General features: G+C 36.4%; 1 protein-coding gene across 4 annotated transcripts in view; it reads left to right on the top strand.

Moving 5' to 3' along the window:
* ZDHHC20 (zDHHC palmitoyltransferase 20) overlaps window positions 1-17,403 on the top strand; it is an 82,850-nt gene that overhangs the window by 38,620 nt on the left and 26,827 nt on the right. For all 4 annotated transcript variants that reach the window (XM_090273914.1, XM_090273916.1, XM_090273917.1 and 1 more), the window contains 4 exons: window positions 9,030-9,150; window positions 11,969-12,038; window positions 13,167-13,199; window positions 13,820-13,940. In XM_090273914.1, coding sequence (XP_090130040.1) covers window positions 9,030-9,150; window positions 11,969-12,038; window positions 13,167-13,199; window positions 13,820-13,940 — 345 coding nt within the window. The remainder of the gene's footprint in view (window positions 1-9,029; window positions 9,151-11,968; window positions 12,039-13,166; window positions 13,200-13,819; window positions 13,941-17,403) is intronic.

Below are 17,403 nucleotides of genomic sequence, written 5' to 3'. Positions count from 1 at the left end.
CACTCAGGGCTTATGCCTTGCACGGTTGGAAACCAGCTCTGGGAGGCAAGGTACCATGCTGGGATACGTCCCTCACTGGGCTCCAGCTCTTGGGACACCACTACCCATTGCAGCATGGTACACTGGTCCTGGACTGCTTCCACTCTCTTGCCCTGAGATTAGCACATGGAAGCATGAGCTGGGAAGTTCCTTGCGGATCGAGCTGGTCTGGACTCTGAACTTTTAATCTTCCTGAGGATGGCTGGTTTTCTATGCTTTGCAGGAGAGTTCAGCTCAGTCAGTTCAGAGCAGGAATACTCCCCACCCCCTCAAATTGGGAACCTTGTGAATGAAAACTTATTTCCGTCCCCACAAATCTTCATGTTATGCTTATACACAGAGGCAACAAGTGGCTGGACCCCATGCTGCCAGTTACAAGGGGAGAACTCTGCACCTTTGTGACTTTTGACTGCCACATATGAGCATGTGAGGAGTCTGTTCTTCGTCTTTACCTTTTTTACCAGTCTTGTACTGGCTTCTTGATTATATCCTTAGTTGTAGGACTTCTGTTTAGCTAGGTTTCAGGTGGTTCTGAATGATGGTGGTTCTGTATTTTAGTTGTGATTTTGATGTATTTTTGGGAGGAGGTTAGTACAGTGATTACCTACTTTGCCATCTTGACCAGAGGCCTCCTAGGCAGATTTTTATTAACCTTATGCTTGAGCACAAGAGAGGCAGCAAGGAGGAGAAGAACGTCCTTTAAACTGGGCTCTTGGCTGTTTTTATAAGCTGAGGACATAGTGGGCTTTATGAAAAGACAGGCTTTTTGGAAAAGATGGGCTTGAAGAATTTTTTATTTCACGGTCTGTCTACTACATCCTCTTTTGTTAAGTTGCTTAACAGCTATCTTTGCCCCTGGGCTGTGAGGGCCAAGATGTCAGACTGTTCACTACCACCACCCCAGGAAGTCGGAATAGTGGTCAAACTTTCATCAGCTGCAGATGAGAGTGTGGTAGTTCATGCATCTACAGTTAGAAGGGAGGTAAAAATAGCTACCTCTGCATTTCTGAGTAGGGTTACGTTTTTGCCATCTGGGTTTCCTTTTGGCTATCTGGTGTCCTTGGGGTCTCAGGCCTAGGTCCTTCTCTCAGTCATACCATAAGAGTTTTATTCTTTACTTATGAATGTTTCAGAGACATGGCCTTTCAGGGAAGGACTTTCTAACAAGTTACAATTCCTTTTAAGGGAATGGGCCATCTTGCAAAGTAGGTAAGTATTTCTGTACCAGAAAAATTCAAGAGGACTAGATCTTGGAAATGTGGTTTGAAGATTCTTGTCTGCCTGAGGTTAAAGTGACCTTAAGTCTCAGCTATAAGGTCAGGGGAAATTTCTCTCACTTCTTTCTGTCCTCTTTATTTGTGTAACTTACTGTTTTTTGTTAGTAATTTTGGATTGCTTGTACCATCAAGACTGGGTTGTGGGAGCCAGGCCAGGTAATCTAAATAGACTCTTCCACTTCGTACATTGTGGTGTTTTGGTCTAGTTAGATTAATTGTCTATGAAAAGCAACAGCATTCATTTTACATCAGCAGTACCAAGGGAAACATGGCAGAGAAGAACCCAAAAGACTTGAATTTAGTATCAGGTCTGCCAGTAATTGTGCACTTTCAGACAGTAACCTGAGCCTATTGGGATCAGTTTCCTCAACCACAGTTCTTTTTTCTATGCCAAATTATTACCTTATTTATAATAGAATAGGCTACATTGATAAGCTAAATCTCTTATTGATGATGAGGCATCAAGAGTATGGGAAGAGATCTTTCAGATTAAGATGGTGGAGGAGTGAGGGGAGGCTGTGCTTACTTGCTCCTGAGACCTGTCTGTAGTTTAGGCTAATTGTGGGCAGAGCAGCTCAGTTAACAACTGGATACTGGCAGGAGTTGAGCCTTGATGCTGCTGGGAGCAGAGGAGACTGTCTCAGAGCAACCTGTCTGGTGAGGATCATGGAGGAGAAAGGGGCAAGATGCAAGTTCTGGCTTGTTTGGCTTCCAGAGCTGTGGCTGGCAGTGTGCAAAGATTTTTTAGTGCCCCTGTGTTTCCCCTGAGAGGAGTTGGGTGGAGAGGGAGGCTCTGCCCCCTGGCAGAGCCAGGAGTGGGCCAGGTGGCATCTGGCTCTGAGAGGAAAGGAGCAGCGTTTTTTTCTGTGTGTGTGTGTGTGTGTGTGTGCGTGTGTTTTTCTTTTGATTGTTTTTTACGGACCAGGGAGGAAAAGCTAGGGGCCGGGCGAGATTCTTGAGGAATGGGCATGCAGGGGTGTAGGAGCGCACTACCCCCACAACCCCAGAACCTCTGCCCCTGGTCGAGCGTGGGAGCACCGCAGTCTGCCTACCCCGGAGCGCAATCAGCCCGCTCAGACTGGGATGGAGAAGCGCCAGGGGACTGCCCACCCTTGCGCGCAACCAGCCTTCCCAGGCTGGGTCACAGAAACACCTGCAGTCCGTGCACAAGCAGTCATCCTGCGGCCGGCCCAGGACAGTAAGCAGAGGAGCCCACAACCCACCTGCCCTTTCGCTCAAGTGGCCCTACTACAGGACGCCCAACCTGGCCTGTGTGAGGGAGCGCAATCACCCCTGGCTAAGGCCAAAGGAGAGTGAAGTGAGCTAGAGGCGCTTTGTAAAAGTTTTGGGTGCTCGCTCTGAAAAAAGAGCTGGGAGAGCAGTGGACTAGATTCCATTGCAGAATCATCCCCGGTGCTACAGGAGAAATCTCTTAAGCAGACTACTCCCCTCCAAGTGGTATCAGCTGGAGGCAGCAGCTCAACAACTGTCACACCACAAAGGCAGAAAATGAAAGCAGGTCAATCTAAGAACAGAAAAAACAAGAATAGCTACCTAAAATGTAGAGAAGGAGAAATAACACCCCAACAAAAGAAAAGGAGGGATTCCCAAAAGGAGGGATAGATGAAACAGAAGCAAACAAACTATCAGACGTGGAATTCAAAAAATGGTAATGAGGAACCTCAATGAACTCAACAGACTGAGAAAAAACTAAAATGAAACCAGGGGAACTACAAGGAATTCCAGGGAAACTACAAAGAACTTAAGTGAAGTTACAAGGAAATTATTGAGAACTACACCAGCATGAAAAAGAACATAGAAACTGTCTATAAGAGCCAGGAAGAAATGAAGAATACAGTTTCTGAACTGAAGAACACAATAGAAGCAATCAGAAGTGGGATAAATGAAGCAGAGGACCGGATCAGCGAGGTAGAGGACAACATAAAAAAAAATTCCCAGACAGTGCAAAAAAATGAGAAAAGACTTAAAAAGAATGAAGAGGGTTTAAGAGAGCTTCAGGATAGAATGAAATGCAACAATATCCATATCATAGGGATACCAGAAGGAGAAGAAGAGAAGCAAGGGATAGAAAACCTAATGGAAAAAGTAATAACAGAAAACTTCCAGAACATGAACAGAGAAAAAGTCTCACAGTATAGGAAGCACAGAGGGTCCCAATGAAGATGAACCCAAAGAGGCCCAGTCCAAGACACATCATAATTAAAATGGCAACATTCAGATAGAGAATCCTAAAGGCAGCAAGAGAAAAACAGCAAATAACATACAAGGGAGCTCCGATAAGGCTATCGACCAATTTCTCAACAGAAACACTACAAGCCAGAAGGGAATGGTTAAAAATATTTCAAACAATGAAAAACAAAGGCCTACAACCAAGACTACTCTACCTAGCAAGGCTCTCGTTCAGAATGGAAGGTGAAATAAGGAGTTTCTCAGACAAAGGAAGACTAAAAGAATACATCTCTACCAAACCAGCATTGAAAGAGATGCTAAAGGGAATATTTTAAGGAAAAGAAGAAAAAAAGGGGAGAGAAGCACAGGTACAAAGGGAAATGCATAAATGCTTGTCAATAATAACCTTAAATGTAAATGGATTAAATGCTCCAAATAGAAGGCATAGGGTAGCAGAATGGATACAAAAACATGACCCACATATATGTTGTCTACAAGAGACACACCCTAAAACAGAAGATATACACAGACTGAAAGTGAAGGGATGGAAAAAACTAATCCAAGCAAATGGACCTCAAAAAAAAAGCTGGGGTAGCAATATTTATATGAGACAAAACAGATTTCACAGCAAAGTCCATAAAAAGAGACAAAAAAGGACATTTCATAATACTTAAGGGAACAATCCATCAAGAAGTTATAACCCTGGTAAACATATGTGCACCCAGCATAGGAGCACCGAACTATATAAGGAAAATATTGGAAGACTACAAGAAGGATATCAACAGCAGCACACTCATAGTAGGGGACTTTAACACCCCATTGTCAACAATGGAGAGATCGTTGAAACAAAGAAACACCAAGGATATTGAGGCATTGAAGAGCACTCTAGATCTAATGGACTTAGTTGAAATATATAGAACTTTCCACCCCAAAGAAGCAAAATATACATTCTTTTCAAGTGCTCGTAGAACATTTTTAAAGATAGAACACGTAATAGGACACAAAACAAGCCTAAACAAATTCAAGAAAATTGAAATTATATCAAGGATCTTCTCAGACCACAATGGCTGAAACTGGAAATCAGCCTCCCGGAATAACCTCAAAGACATTCAAACTCATAGAAAATGAATAACATGCTATTAAATAATGAATGGGTTAACAATAACATGATGGAAGAAACTTACATTCTGGGAACAAGTGATAATGAACACACAACGGTCTAAAACCTATGGGACACAGCAAAAGCAGTCCTGAGAAGAATGTTCATAGCAATACAGGCCTACTCAAAGGATAGAAGAATCTCAAATAAAAAATCTAACCCTACAGCTATAAGAACTAGAAGAACAACAAAGCTCAGAGCGAGCAGAAGGAAGGATATCATCAAGATCAGGGCAGAATTAAATGGTATAGAGATAAAAGAAACAATTCAAAATATCAATAAAACCATGAGCTGCTTCTTTGAAAGGATTAACAAAATTGACAAGCCTTTAGCCAGGCTCATCAAGAAAAAAAGAGAGAGGACCCAAATAAAGAAAATCAGAAACAGAAGAGGAGAAATGACAACCCATACCACAGAAATACAAAGGAGTATAAAATTACTGCAAACAACTGTACGGTAAGATATTTGACAACCTAGATGAAATGGACAAATTTCTGGAAACGTAATCTTCCCAAACTGAATCAGGAAGAAGCAAAAAGCCTGAACAGACTGATAACAACTCATGAAATTGGAGCAGTAATCAAAAAACTCCCGGCACACAAAACCCCTGGACCAGATGGCTTCACAGGTGAATTTTACAAAACATTTAGGGAAGAACTAACATCTACCCTTCTCAAACTATTCCAAAAAATCCAAGAAGAGGGAAGACTCCCAATCGTTTTATGAAGCCCTAATTTCAAAACCCGGTCAAGATACAACAAAGAAAGAAAACTACAGGCCATTATTGCTGATGAACTAGATATGCTGAAGTCCTCAACAAAATATTGACAAACTGGATCCAGCAACACATTTAAAAGATCATACACCATAATGAAGTGGGAGTCTTCCCAGGGATGCAAGGATGGTTTAATATTGTCAAATCAATAAATGTAATACACCACATAAACAGAAGAAAAACAAAAATCACGTGATCATTTCAATAGGTGCAGAAAAAGCATTTGATAAAGTACAACACCCATTTATGACGAAAACACGCAACAAAATGGGAATACAGGGAGCATACATCAATATAATAAAGGCCATATATGAGAATCCTGAAGCCAACATCATTCTTAATGGGCAAAAACTGAAAGCATTCCCCCTGAAATCAGGAACAAGACAAGGATGTCCACTCTCTCCACTCCTATTTAACGTAGTCTTGGAAGTTCTAGCCATAGCAATCTGAGAAGAAAAAGACATAAAAGGCATCCAAATGGAAAGGAGCAAGTAACATTGTCATTATTTGCAGATGACATGATAGTGTACAATGAAAACCCTATAGACTCCACCAAAAAACTACTCGACATAATAAGTGAATTTTGTAAAATAGCAGAGTACGAAGTCAATATTAAGAAATCAAAGGTATTTCTGTATACAAGCAATAAAAGATCAGAGATATAAACTAGAAAAAAAATAATCCCATTTTCTATTGCAACAAGAAAAATAAAGTACCTAGGAATAAACTTAATCAAAGAGATAAAAAGACCTGTATTCGGAAAACTACATAACACTGAAGAAAGAAATTAAGGAAGATACAAATAAATGGAAGCATATACGATGTTCATGGATGGGAAGAATCAACATCATTAAAATGTCCAAACTACCCAAAGCAAATTATAGATTCAGTGTAATCCCTAATACAGTACTAGTGACGTGTTTCACAGACCTAGAACAAATACTTCAAAAATTTATATGGAACCAAAAATGCCCCAAATAGCCACAGTAATCTTGAGGAAGTAGAACATGGCAGGAGGTATCACAATGCCTGATGTCAAACTATACTACAAAGCCACTGTAGTCAAAATATCTGGTACTGGTGTAAGAACAAACATATAGATCAATAGAACAGAACAGAGAACCCAGAAATAAATCCAGGTCTCTATGGTCAACTAATATTTGACAAAGAGGAAGGAACATCAAATGTAATGAAAAGAGCTCAACAAATGGAGCTGGGAAAACTGGACAGGGATGTGCAAAGAAAAAAAAAAGAAAAAAGAAACTAAACCACCAACTTACACCCTACACCAGAATAAATTCGAGATGAATCAAATACTTAAATCAAGCTGTAAGACGATAAAAGTCCTAGAGGAAAACAGGCAGGACATTTTCAGACATCCCATGTAGCAATTTTTTTCGCCAATATATCGCCTAAGGCAAGGGACATAAAGAAAAGAACAAATAAATGGGACTACATGAAGCTAAAAAGTTTCTGCTCAGTAAAAGAAGACATCAGCAGGATGAAAAGGGAACCAACCATGTGGGAAAACATATTTGCCAATACCTCACTGAAGGGATTGATCTCCAAAATATATAAAGAACTTAACATGTGTCAACACCAAGATGACAGACAACCCAATTAAAAAATGGACAAAGGACCTGAACAAACACTTCTCCAGAGAGAACATCCAGAGGGTCCGTAGGCATATGAAAGAATGTTCAACATCACTAGCCATCAGAGAGATGCAAATAAAAAGCACAGTGAGATACCACTTCACACTAGTCGAAATGGCCATCAGCAAATCATCAAACAAGTGCTGGTGAGGATGCGGAATAAAGGGAACTCTAGTGCACTTTTGGTGGGAATGCAGACTGGTGCAGTCACTATGGCAAGTAGTATGGAATTTCCTCAAAAAACTAAAAATGGAGCTGCTTTTGATCCAGCTATTCCATTACTAGGATTATACCTGAAGAATATTGAAACACTTAATTCAAAAAACCTATGTACCCCTATGTTCATAGCAGTGCTATTTACAAAACCCAAGTGCTGGAAACAGCGTAAGTGCCCATCTGTAGATAATGGATCAAAAAACTGGTACATTTACACAGTAGAATACTATGTAGCAGAAAGAAAGAAGGAACTCTGACCATTTACGCCAACATGGATGGAACTATAGAGAGAATTATGCTTAGCAAAATAAGCCATACAACAAAAAACAAATACCATATGTTATCATCTAATACAGGAAACTAATGACCTACACAAACAAAAGAGCAAAATTGTATCAGAGGCATGTAAACAAGGAGCATACTAACAATGACCAGGATTTGGGGTGATGGAGGGAAAAAGAAAGGGTCTAGTCAAGGAACTAGTGTAAATGACCCATGGATATGGACAACGGGGTGGAGTTTGACTGGGAGAAGGGGTGGGCTGTGTGTAGGGGGAGCATTGGGGGAAAAGTGGGAGAACTTTAATCGAAAAACAATAAATAAATTAATTAATTTTTTAAAAAAAGTATGGGAAGGTATTTTAGCCTCGGCTGGTGTGGCTCGGTTGGAGCATTGCCCTGTAAACTGAAAGGTTGTGGCTACAATTCCTAGTCAGGGCCTATACCTACGTTGCGGGTTCAATCCCCAATCAGGGCACGTATGGGAGGCAGCCTATCAATGTTTCTTTCTCAGATTGATGTTTCCCATCTCTCCCTCCCCCCTCTCTAAAATCAATGTGCATGTCCTCAGGTGAGGATTAAAAAAAAAAAAATTTTTTTAAGTATGGGGAGTTTTGGTATTTGAGCTAACAGGCAGACCATAATATGTAAATAAAAAAAGATAAAATTCCAGTCATGATTCCTTAGGACTTTTCGAGCAAAACTGTGTAAGTAAATAAAAACTGAGGAACAGTATTGTTAAAATAAAAAGCATAATCAAAAGCAAGTCTCAAGCCATTTTTAGTTTTTAAAAACTTCTGTGAAATAAAGACTGATAGAAACATAAAGTTCCTGGTTACATGGAATAGAATTATAAAATTGGGGTTCCTTCAGTTGCTAGAATGACATCAAAAGAAGAGCAACTGAAGTCCTTTGAAGGGAAAATGCTGTTTAAGAGATGAACTACAGGCAGGTTACACCATGGGAATACTTAAATGAAAACTAGAAACGACTTCGTAAAGTAGTCTCTGCTTGAGAAAAAGATACTATGATTGTCCTGACAGTCCTAAATAATTCTGGAAATAATATTCTTATTTGGTTAGCTTTTTAAACTCTGAAACAGAGTAATAAAAGAATGATTTGTTGACCTCATTGAGACATTTGGCCAGAAAATTACCTTTTTGATGGAGGAATTTCCTCTGTAAAAAGAAAAAGAAGATATAGAAATATTTAGTTCATGTTCTTTTTCATCATTAAGTTAGAGCCAAAGATTTTTTAATGTGTCAGAGGTATAAATTTTGTTAAATGTAATTGATTTGTCTTAAAGAAATTTGAGAAAAAGTTTTGCCTTTGTAGAAAAAATTTTGAGGGTATTTTTTTCTGTTCTGGATAAACTTTGTGGGCATGATAGTTCCTAATTATGGTTATAAAAAGAATTAATAAATATTTTTCCTTTTATAGTTCTACTTGTCCAATTCTGAAAGGGAACATTATGAAAAAGAATTCAGCCAAGAACGACAACAAGAAATTTTGAGAAGAACAGCAAGGGACTTACCTGTTTACACCACGTCAGGCTCAAGGAGTAAGAAAAATTAATATTAAGCTTTCCCACTCAAGAATATTTAAAATATGGTCATTCCTGCCAAGATATATATACATAATTTAATTAATAAATGGTTATTCTGATTCCCCAAATAACATGGGCAAGAACAAGATTTCTCTGTGTTTGTATTTTGTGGTGCTTTAGATATAGCTGTGTACATATATTGATACAGAATACAGATTTTTTTAAGAGGCTCACTTTAATATGAGTCTCTTTTTCTTGCATATTTTTTTCCAACTTTATGACTAAAAATTTCAGTTATTCTTAGTAAACTGTCATTTGGAAATTTGGGGTTGAATTTGAATATTGTGCATTATCACTGAGTAGTTCTTAAAAAATCAAGAATGTGCTAACTAGGAAGGGAGAGAAGTAAGACACAGAGGGGCAAAAAACTTGTTCAGGGTTATAAAGCCAGAACTTGAACTTAGGTTTGAGTGGTCCCAGAGCTGTTCACATTTCCACTGTCCCACTGCCTCCATTGAGAGATGTGTGAGTACAGCAGCAGCAGCTTCCTTTCCTCAAGGGAAGAGCCTTATGATAGGGTTGAAACTATGAGTCAACAAACTGGTCATTTAAATACAGGAAATTGTTTTAAATTATGTATTACATAACTCATTAATTCATTCAAATACCAGATAATAGTAATAACAAACAATTATTCTAAGTGCTTTGTGTGTATGAACTAATTTAAACTTCACAACAGTCCTGTGTGGATGATATTGTTGTCTCCACTTTGTAGAATAGGAAAGGGAGATACCAAAAGGCTTAAGTACTCAATAACTTTTTCAAGGTCAGACAATGTGAAAAAACAAGTTTAAATCAAAGTACTCTGACTTCAGAACCCACCATGCTTGTCAACTCCAAGGGAAAATAAAAGGACTTCCATTTTGTATAGTTATATACATATTGTGAATTTAAAAAGTACAAGTTTGCACAAGATTTTTGGAGGATATACTTGACCAAGTTTTTAACTTTTAATGCATTTTTTGCTCTTTTTTTTTGGATAACTAGTATATTGCCATATGGAATGAAAACATGGATTTCAGATCAAACCTCAACTTTTCCATTACTAGTACAATGAGAGTCACTTAAACTTTCTAAGCCCTAGTTACCTCATTTTAAAATGAGGATAATACCTACCTCTGGGTTAGTGGAAGTATTAAATGAGATTCATAAATGAGATAAGCATTTAGTATAGAACTTTATATGTAATAAATTTTTAGTAAATGATAGCTAATTTAAAATAATCCTTTTTTATACTTAATTATGAAAGGTCTGGTTTATAATAATTGTTAGTAGTTATAGTTCTGCAGACTAGATGTTTTTAATCCAGGGTGTAAGATTTCAGAGAATTTATGAAGTCCCGAGATTATACACAAAATTTTGGGTCATTTTTCAAGTAACCTGTTCATATCTGATTTTCAGCACAGTACATGTACCACAAAAAGTTAAGAGGCATGATTTAAAATCTTTTTTCTTAAAGCTTTACTGCTTTTCATAATTTATAGTAGCTGTCCTCTAATCTGAACAATGCCCTTTGTGAATTGAAAACTACACTAGAATCATGCCAGGCACTTTATTGGTGATTGTTTAATCTTCAGAACAGCTCTGACATGGGTGCTGCACTTGTCTGCATTTTAGAGATGAAGATGTGAGGTGCAGTGGTCCCCAATGGCCAGGTCTGGGACTTGTGCCTTATGTTCTGACTGCCCTGGGGACCCATTTTATACTGGATTTCTACTGCTTAGAATCCCAAACGCTAGGGCTTCTTCTTTTTTTTTCTTACTATAGAAGCACTACACATTCATCGTTAAAGAACACAATTACAGAATACATGTTGAGATCGTTGAAAGTAACGGAGCTACCTTCACAGAGGGAGTTGGGGGCCCACGCACCAGGGTGGGGCCTTCTCACTGAATTCCTCTTTGTATTTTTTCAAGCGATGTGGACATATTGTTATCTATTCAGGAAACAAAATGTCTTTTCCTAAACCTTCTCCCTTCTAGTTTTGATTCAACCAGCAGTTTAGCTCTGCTAACATGTTGCCCCTCTCCATTTTTTTTTTTTTCTTTTTGTCTTTCTTTCTGCCTGGAATGATTCTTTTCTCCTCACTAAACCCAGTTTAAAGTTTGAATTCACTGTCCACCTCTATTCAACTTCTGTTCATTTTTAACACGAAGTGACTTAGAGAGTCTTCTCTGAACACCTCAAATTTCTACCTTGTAGACGACAAGCCACTGCCTTTTAATTATCAATGTCAATCTCACCTCATCGACTTTATCTAAGCCTCTGACAGCCTGGAGTTCTCCCATGGTCTCTAACACACTGTTTCACTAAATAGGCCTCGGGAGATATCTGTGGAGTAAAACTATTCCTGGGTGTTCTCCACTATGGCTGTTTGTACACTTTTTAATCTCCCTGGTTTTCTCTCCCTCACTAATTTTCTCATCATAGAGTATGACTTTATATTTTATTAGAAATAATAATTTTATGTAATGATTACTGATTTATTGAGAATCTGATATGTCCTAGAAGGTTTCATTTTAATCTGAAAAATAGTTCATTGCACTTGGTATTATAATTTGCATTTACAGAAGAGGGAACTGAGGCTTTTAAAAAGCAAGTTACTGACCCGAGGTCACCAGCTAGTCAGAGAATTATTATCAAACCTGATGACAGAATTATTAGTTGTCAATTTCCCCAGAGTTGTTTATGCAAGAAATGAAAACAAATTTTATAGTCAAATCCACTAAACTTGTACATCCTTCAACAACTTCCTTTTAATTCTTAAATGTAGCCATCAGGTATTGTGAAAGATGTCAGTTGATTAAACCTGATCGTGCGCATCATTGCTCAGCATGTGACATGTAAGTGTTACCCTTATTTGCTTCCCTTTAACCCCAGCTTTGGAAATTGGTAACAGGAGAACAAAAGGGGAAGAAACATTTTATATGCTTTATACTTAGCAAAAACACTTCATCCTCTCCCATTATTTTTTACATAGGTGGGCTAACATAAATATTCCCATAAGCTAGAATATACTTTGGAGTAATCTTTGATAACAGTTCCTGTGCTGGTTGATAGGATTTTCTTTAAGTATACTTTGTATGTTCATGCTTAATATAATATTGATGGGCAAGTAAGTAATAACCCTCTTAATAATAACTTTATTTCCTGGATTAAAAAGACCAAAGTGATAAGTTTCTTGTTTTTTGTTATTAATGTTGATATTAAAACCTAAAAAAACACACACACAAAAATATTTTTTCAATTTCCATCTGTAACATTGTTCCCAGAAAAACTCGAAAGATTTTATTCCTTGTGTGTTTGTGAGAAGGTAGTGTGTGGAAGGAAGGATCCTAGTTTGGAAATCCCAGTTAATCCTTGAACTTGAGTTAGACAAGCTATTTAACCTTCTAGGTATTAGTTTACTCATTTATCATGTTATTTGAGGTGATCTGTGGTCTGATTTTATATATAGGTTACATATATGGGCGGGGAGGCAAATTTTGGGATTTTTTTTTCTGATTATAAAAGGTACAATAGTGCTTATCCATGAGATGGAATTTTATAAAATACATGGAAAAAATAACCCATCAGTATTAATATTTTAACATAGTTGCTTCTAAAGTTATATTTTTATGACTTGTACATGTTTAAAATAAGGATTGTCTGTATTTCACTTTATTTCCTTCAGCTGACTTGTGAATTGTACTAGCTAATGTACCAAATGCTCTGTGTACCACATCTGTATATTAAAATCTCATTTGATGTGGTCCAAAGCAACTGGCTAGGCTCAGCTGAATTCTGGTATAAAAAAATTGTTACCTCTTATCTATGAAAATATTGGTGGAAATGGCATAAATTTTCTCTAGCGTTTACTGGGTTGGTTTTTCCAAATGTATTTGTAAAAGCGAAAATTTAAGGAAAATTATCAGCAATTAGAATTAGGATAATATTTTACATGGATTTTCTTATGCTTATTTGTTTTTTAGATGTATTCTTAAGATGGATCATCACTGTCCTTGGTATGTATAAAGATAGAGGAAGTCACATATAGGTGTGGGGAGGCAGGAAGGAGAGAATTTAGTGATTTAAAAATCTCAGCATTCCTAAATTTTCAAGGACAATTTAATTATTCATACACAACAAGATCGATCTACTTATATATATGTACATGTACACATATGTATGCACGTGTTTATATTAAATGTTTTCCTTTAAAAATATTATCTGATGTTTTTTACTCAAATAATTATATATTAAGAATTAACATTAAAATTTAGAATTTTTTATAGAATTTAATAAAAACACATATCCACAATTAAGACATGTGCCCTACTTCCCAAATGACTTGTTTCCAAATAATAATTAAGGTTTTTGAAATGTCTTATTTATTATTATAGATATGGTGAACTGTAAAGAAAACCATACAGTTTACCATCTTAACCATTTCTAGTGTTCAGTAGTGTTAAGTATGTTCACATTGTGCAACTAGTCTTCAGAACTTTTTCATCTTGCAACACTGTCTACATTAAACAACTTCTCATTTCCCCTCCCCCAATCCCTGGCAAACATTCTAGTTTTTGTTTCTGTGAGTTTATGGATTTGTCTTATTTTTACAGTGTGACATTCTGTGTTCTTCTAGGGTGAATAACTGTGTGGGATTTTCTAATTACAAATTCTTCCTGCTGTTTTTATTGTATTCCCTATTATATTGTCTTTTCGTGGCTACAACAGTTTTACAGTACTTTATAAAATTTTGGACGGTAAGTCTTTTTCTATCCTAAAACATGTATTTAAGACTTTTTAAAGTGCTTTATTCATAAAGAATTTATTCTCTATTTTAAGTAGGTATAGTTTATTTTAATTTTATGACTTAGAATTTATAATGGATTAGAGGGTAGAGTTAATATTTACATTCATATATACATGTTTATTTGTAAATAATGAATATTAAACAGGATATTGTGAGCTTTTTAATGATTCAAACTGTTTTCAGCCACACTCTAATAATAGACATACCAATTTTAGGGAAGTAATTCTATTTGAGTTGATGAGACTGACTACAGTTTTATAGTAATCAAAGTGATATTCACAGCGTAGATAATCACTAATCTCTTTCCTGTCTCTATAGACATTAATCCTTTTTCTGTTATGAGTTGGAAATGTTTTTTCCACATTTTCAATTTTTGTCTTATAATCCTGTTTTGTTTTTATTAAATCAAAGTTTTATATTTTAAAGCAGTACTTTTACGACTTCAGATTATATGGTTTTTTAGTTTAAAAGTTATACTTTTAAATTATGATTTCTGGCTTTAGTCTATTTGCAGAAATATATATAAATATTTATCTATGTTTTCTTCTGGAATTTTTATTGTTTTTTTCCACATTTAAAACCTTTAATTTTTGTTTTTTGTTTTTTTTTTAATCAAGAGATAAAGAAACACCGATGTGAGAGAGAAACATTGATCGGTTGCATTCTCGTAAGCACCCCAACTGGGGACCAAACCCGCAACCTGGGTATGTGTGCTGACCAGGAATCAAACCCACAAACTTTTATGACGCTCCAACCAACTGAGCCACACCAGCCAGGGAAAAACACAATTATTCTTTCAGGAAATATCTAAAACATTTTGGAAGGATTTTATTTAAAACATTATTAGATTTTTAAAGTTTGAATATTGAAAACCAGAGGATGCTGGCATTGCCTTTGTGCATATTAGAAAAGACTACCCCATTTCTGTGTGGTCTTAGCCTAATGAATTTTGGCCTCTATTGTTTTCTTACCTGGGTATCTTTGTTCAGTGTTTAAAGGAAGATGATTCAGTGCCCAATGAATGAAGTCCAAAGTATAGAATTTCACATTTCTTTATCAGAAACTTTAGCACTATTTGCATGTAATGATTTATCAATTAAAGAATAGCTATTTATTAACTCTTAGATTAATTATGTTAAGGAAATAGTAGTAAACTTAAATCTACCTTTTTCTTCATTTATTCAACAAATATTTACTTAGCGCCTATAATGTGCCAGGCAGTATTCTAGGTACTTGGGATATATCAGTGAACAAAACAGAGAGTCATGTCTTTGGAATTTACTTTTGAGAAGAGGAAGTCAAATAACATAATAAATAAGTAAATTATATTATATATTAGGAAGTAAATGCTATGGAAAAAAATAAACTAGGGTAAGGGAATGTGGCAAGTGTGTGGGAATGGGTAGGATAGGGACAGGTTGCAGCATTTAAAGAGTGATCAGGTAGACCTCAGTAAGAAATTTTGAGGAAAGACTTGAGGGAAGTTAGTGGAAATCTGAGAGAAGGACATTTATGCACCCAACACAGGAGCACCTAAATATATAAAGTAAATATTAACAAGATATAAAGGTAGATTTAGACAGCAATACAATAATAGCTGGGAACTTTAATACTCCACTTTCATCAGTGGATAGATCATCCAAACAAAAAGAAATCAATAAAGAAACATCTACCTCAAGTGATACATTAGTCCATATGTATTTAACAGATGTGTACAGAACACTTCATCAAAAAGGTACTGAATACACATTCTTCTTAAGCACACATTGAACATTGTTATCTTAGAATATGTCTTTTATTAGTTCATAAAACAAGTCTTAGGAAATTTAAGAAGATTGACATACAAAGCATCTTTTCCAACCGCAGTGGTTTGAGACTAGAAGCCAATTACAGAAAGAAAACTGGGATATTCACAAACATGTGGACATAACATAGTACTGAACAAACCAGTGAGTAAAAGAAGATATAAAAAAAATCTTAAGACAATGAAAATATAAGTACAACACACCAAAACTCATGAAATGCAACAAAAACAGTCCATAGAGGGATGATCACAGCAACAAATGCCTATCAAGAAATAAAGAAAGAGCCCTGGCCAGGTACTTCAGTTGGTTAGAGCATTGTCCCGATGTGCCAAGGCTGAGAGTTCAGTTCCCACTCAGGCACATATAAGGATCAACCAATGAATACATAAATAAGTGAAACAACAAATCGATGTTTCTCTTCCTCTCACTCTTTTTCTCTCTCTCCCCACTCTTCCTCCTCTGTCTCTTTCAAAACAATAAATAAAACTAAGATCTCAACCCATCTTTACACCTCCAAAAACTAGAAAAAAAAGAATAAACAAAGCCCAAGTCAGCAGAAGGAGGGAAATAAGGAAGATCAGAACAGAAATAAATGAAATAGTCTTAAAAAGACAACAGAAGGATGAGTGAAAGAGGTGGATTTTTTTGTAAAGAGAAACAAAATAGACAAACCTTTACCTAGATTCACCAAGAAAAAAACGCTCAATACAATCAGAAGTGAAAGCGGAGAGACATTACAACAGATATCACAGAATTACTGAGCATTATAAGAAACTACTATGAACAATTATATGCCAAAAATTAGACAACCTAGATGAAATGGATACATTCCTAGAAACTTACAACCTTCCAAGACTGAATCATGATGAAATAGAAAATCTGAAGGGACTAATTACTAATAAGGAGATTGAATCAGTCATCAAAAGCCTCACAACAGAGGTCCAAGACTAGTTGGCTTCACTGATTAATTTTACCAGACATTTAAAGGAGAACTAACACCAATTCTTTTCAAACTTTTCCAATGAATGGGAGAAGAGGGAATAGTTCCAAACTCACTTTATGAGGCCAGCATTACTCTGACACAGAAACCAGACAAGGGCACTACAAGAAAAGAAAATTACATGCTAAAATCCCTAGTGAACATAGATACAAAAGTCTTCAACAGAATATTAGCAAACTGAATTTAGCAATACATTAATAATAATCGCACCACGATCAAGTGAGATTTATTCCAGCTGTGCAAGGATGCCTCACTGTCTGTAAATTGATTAATGTGATATACCATGTTAACAAAATGAAGGATAAAGATTATATATTCATCTCTATAAATGCAGAAAAAGCATTTTACGAAGTGCCACATCTATATGATAAAACTCCCAACAAAGTGGGTATAGAGGGAACATACCACACCATAATAAAGGTCATATATCCTAATATGTCAAGAGCACAGCTAACATCATAACTCTGAAAAACTGTGAACTTTTTCTCTAATATAAGGAATAAGACAAGGATGCTTACTTTTCTACTCAACATAATATTGGAAGTCCTAGCCAGAGCTTTTTGGCAAGATAAATAAAAACATGATATTGGGAAGAAAGAAGTAAAACT

Source organism: Furipterus horrens, unplaced genomic scaffold (genome assembly GCF_987537825.1).
Source record: "Furipterus horrens unplaced genomic scaffold, mFurHor1.1.pri manual_scaffold_4, whole genome shotgun sequence".
Lineage (NCBI taxonomy): Eukaryota > Metazoa > Chordata > Mammalia > Chiroptera > Furipteridae > Furipterus > Furipterus horrens.
Note: the sequence above shows the minus strand (reverse complement) of the source record. Positions and strands in the feature narration are given on the sequence as shown.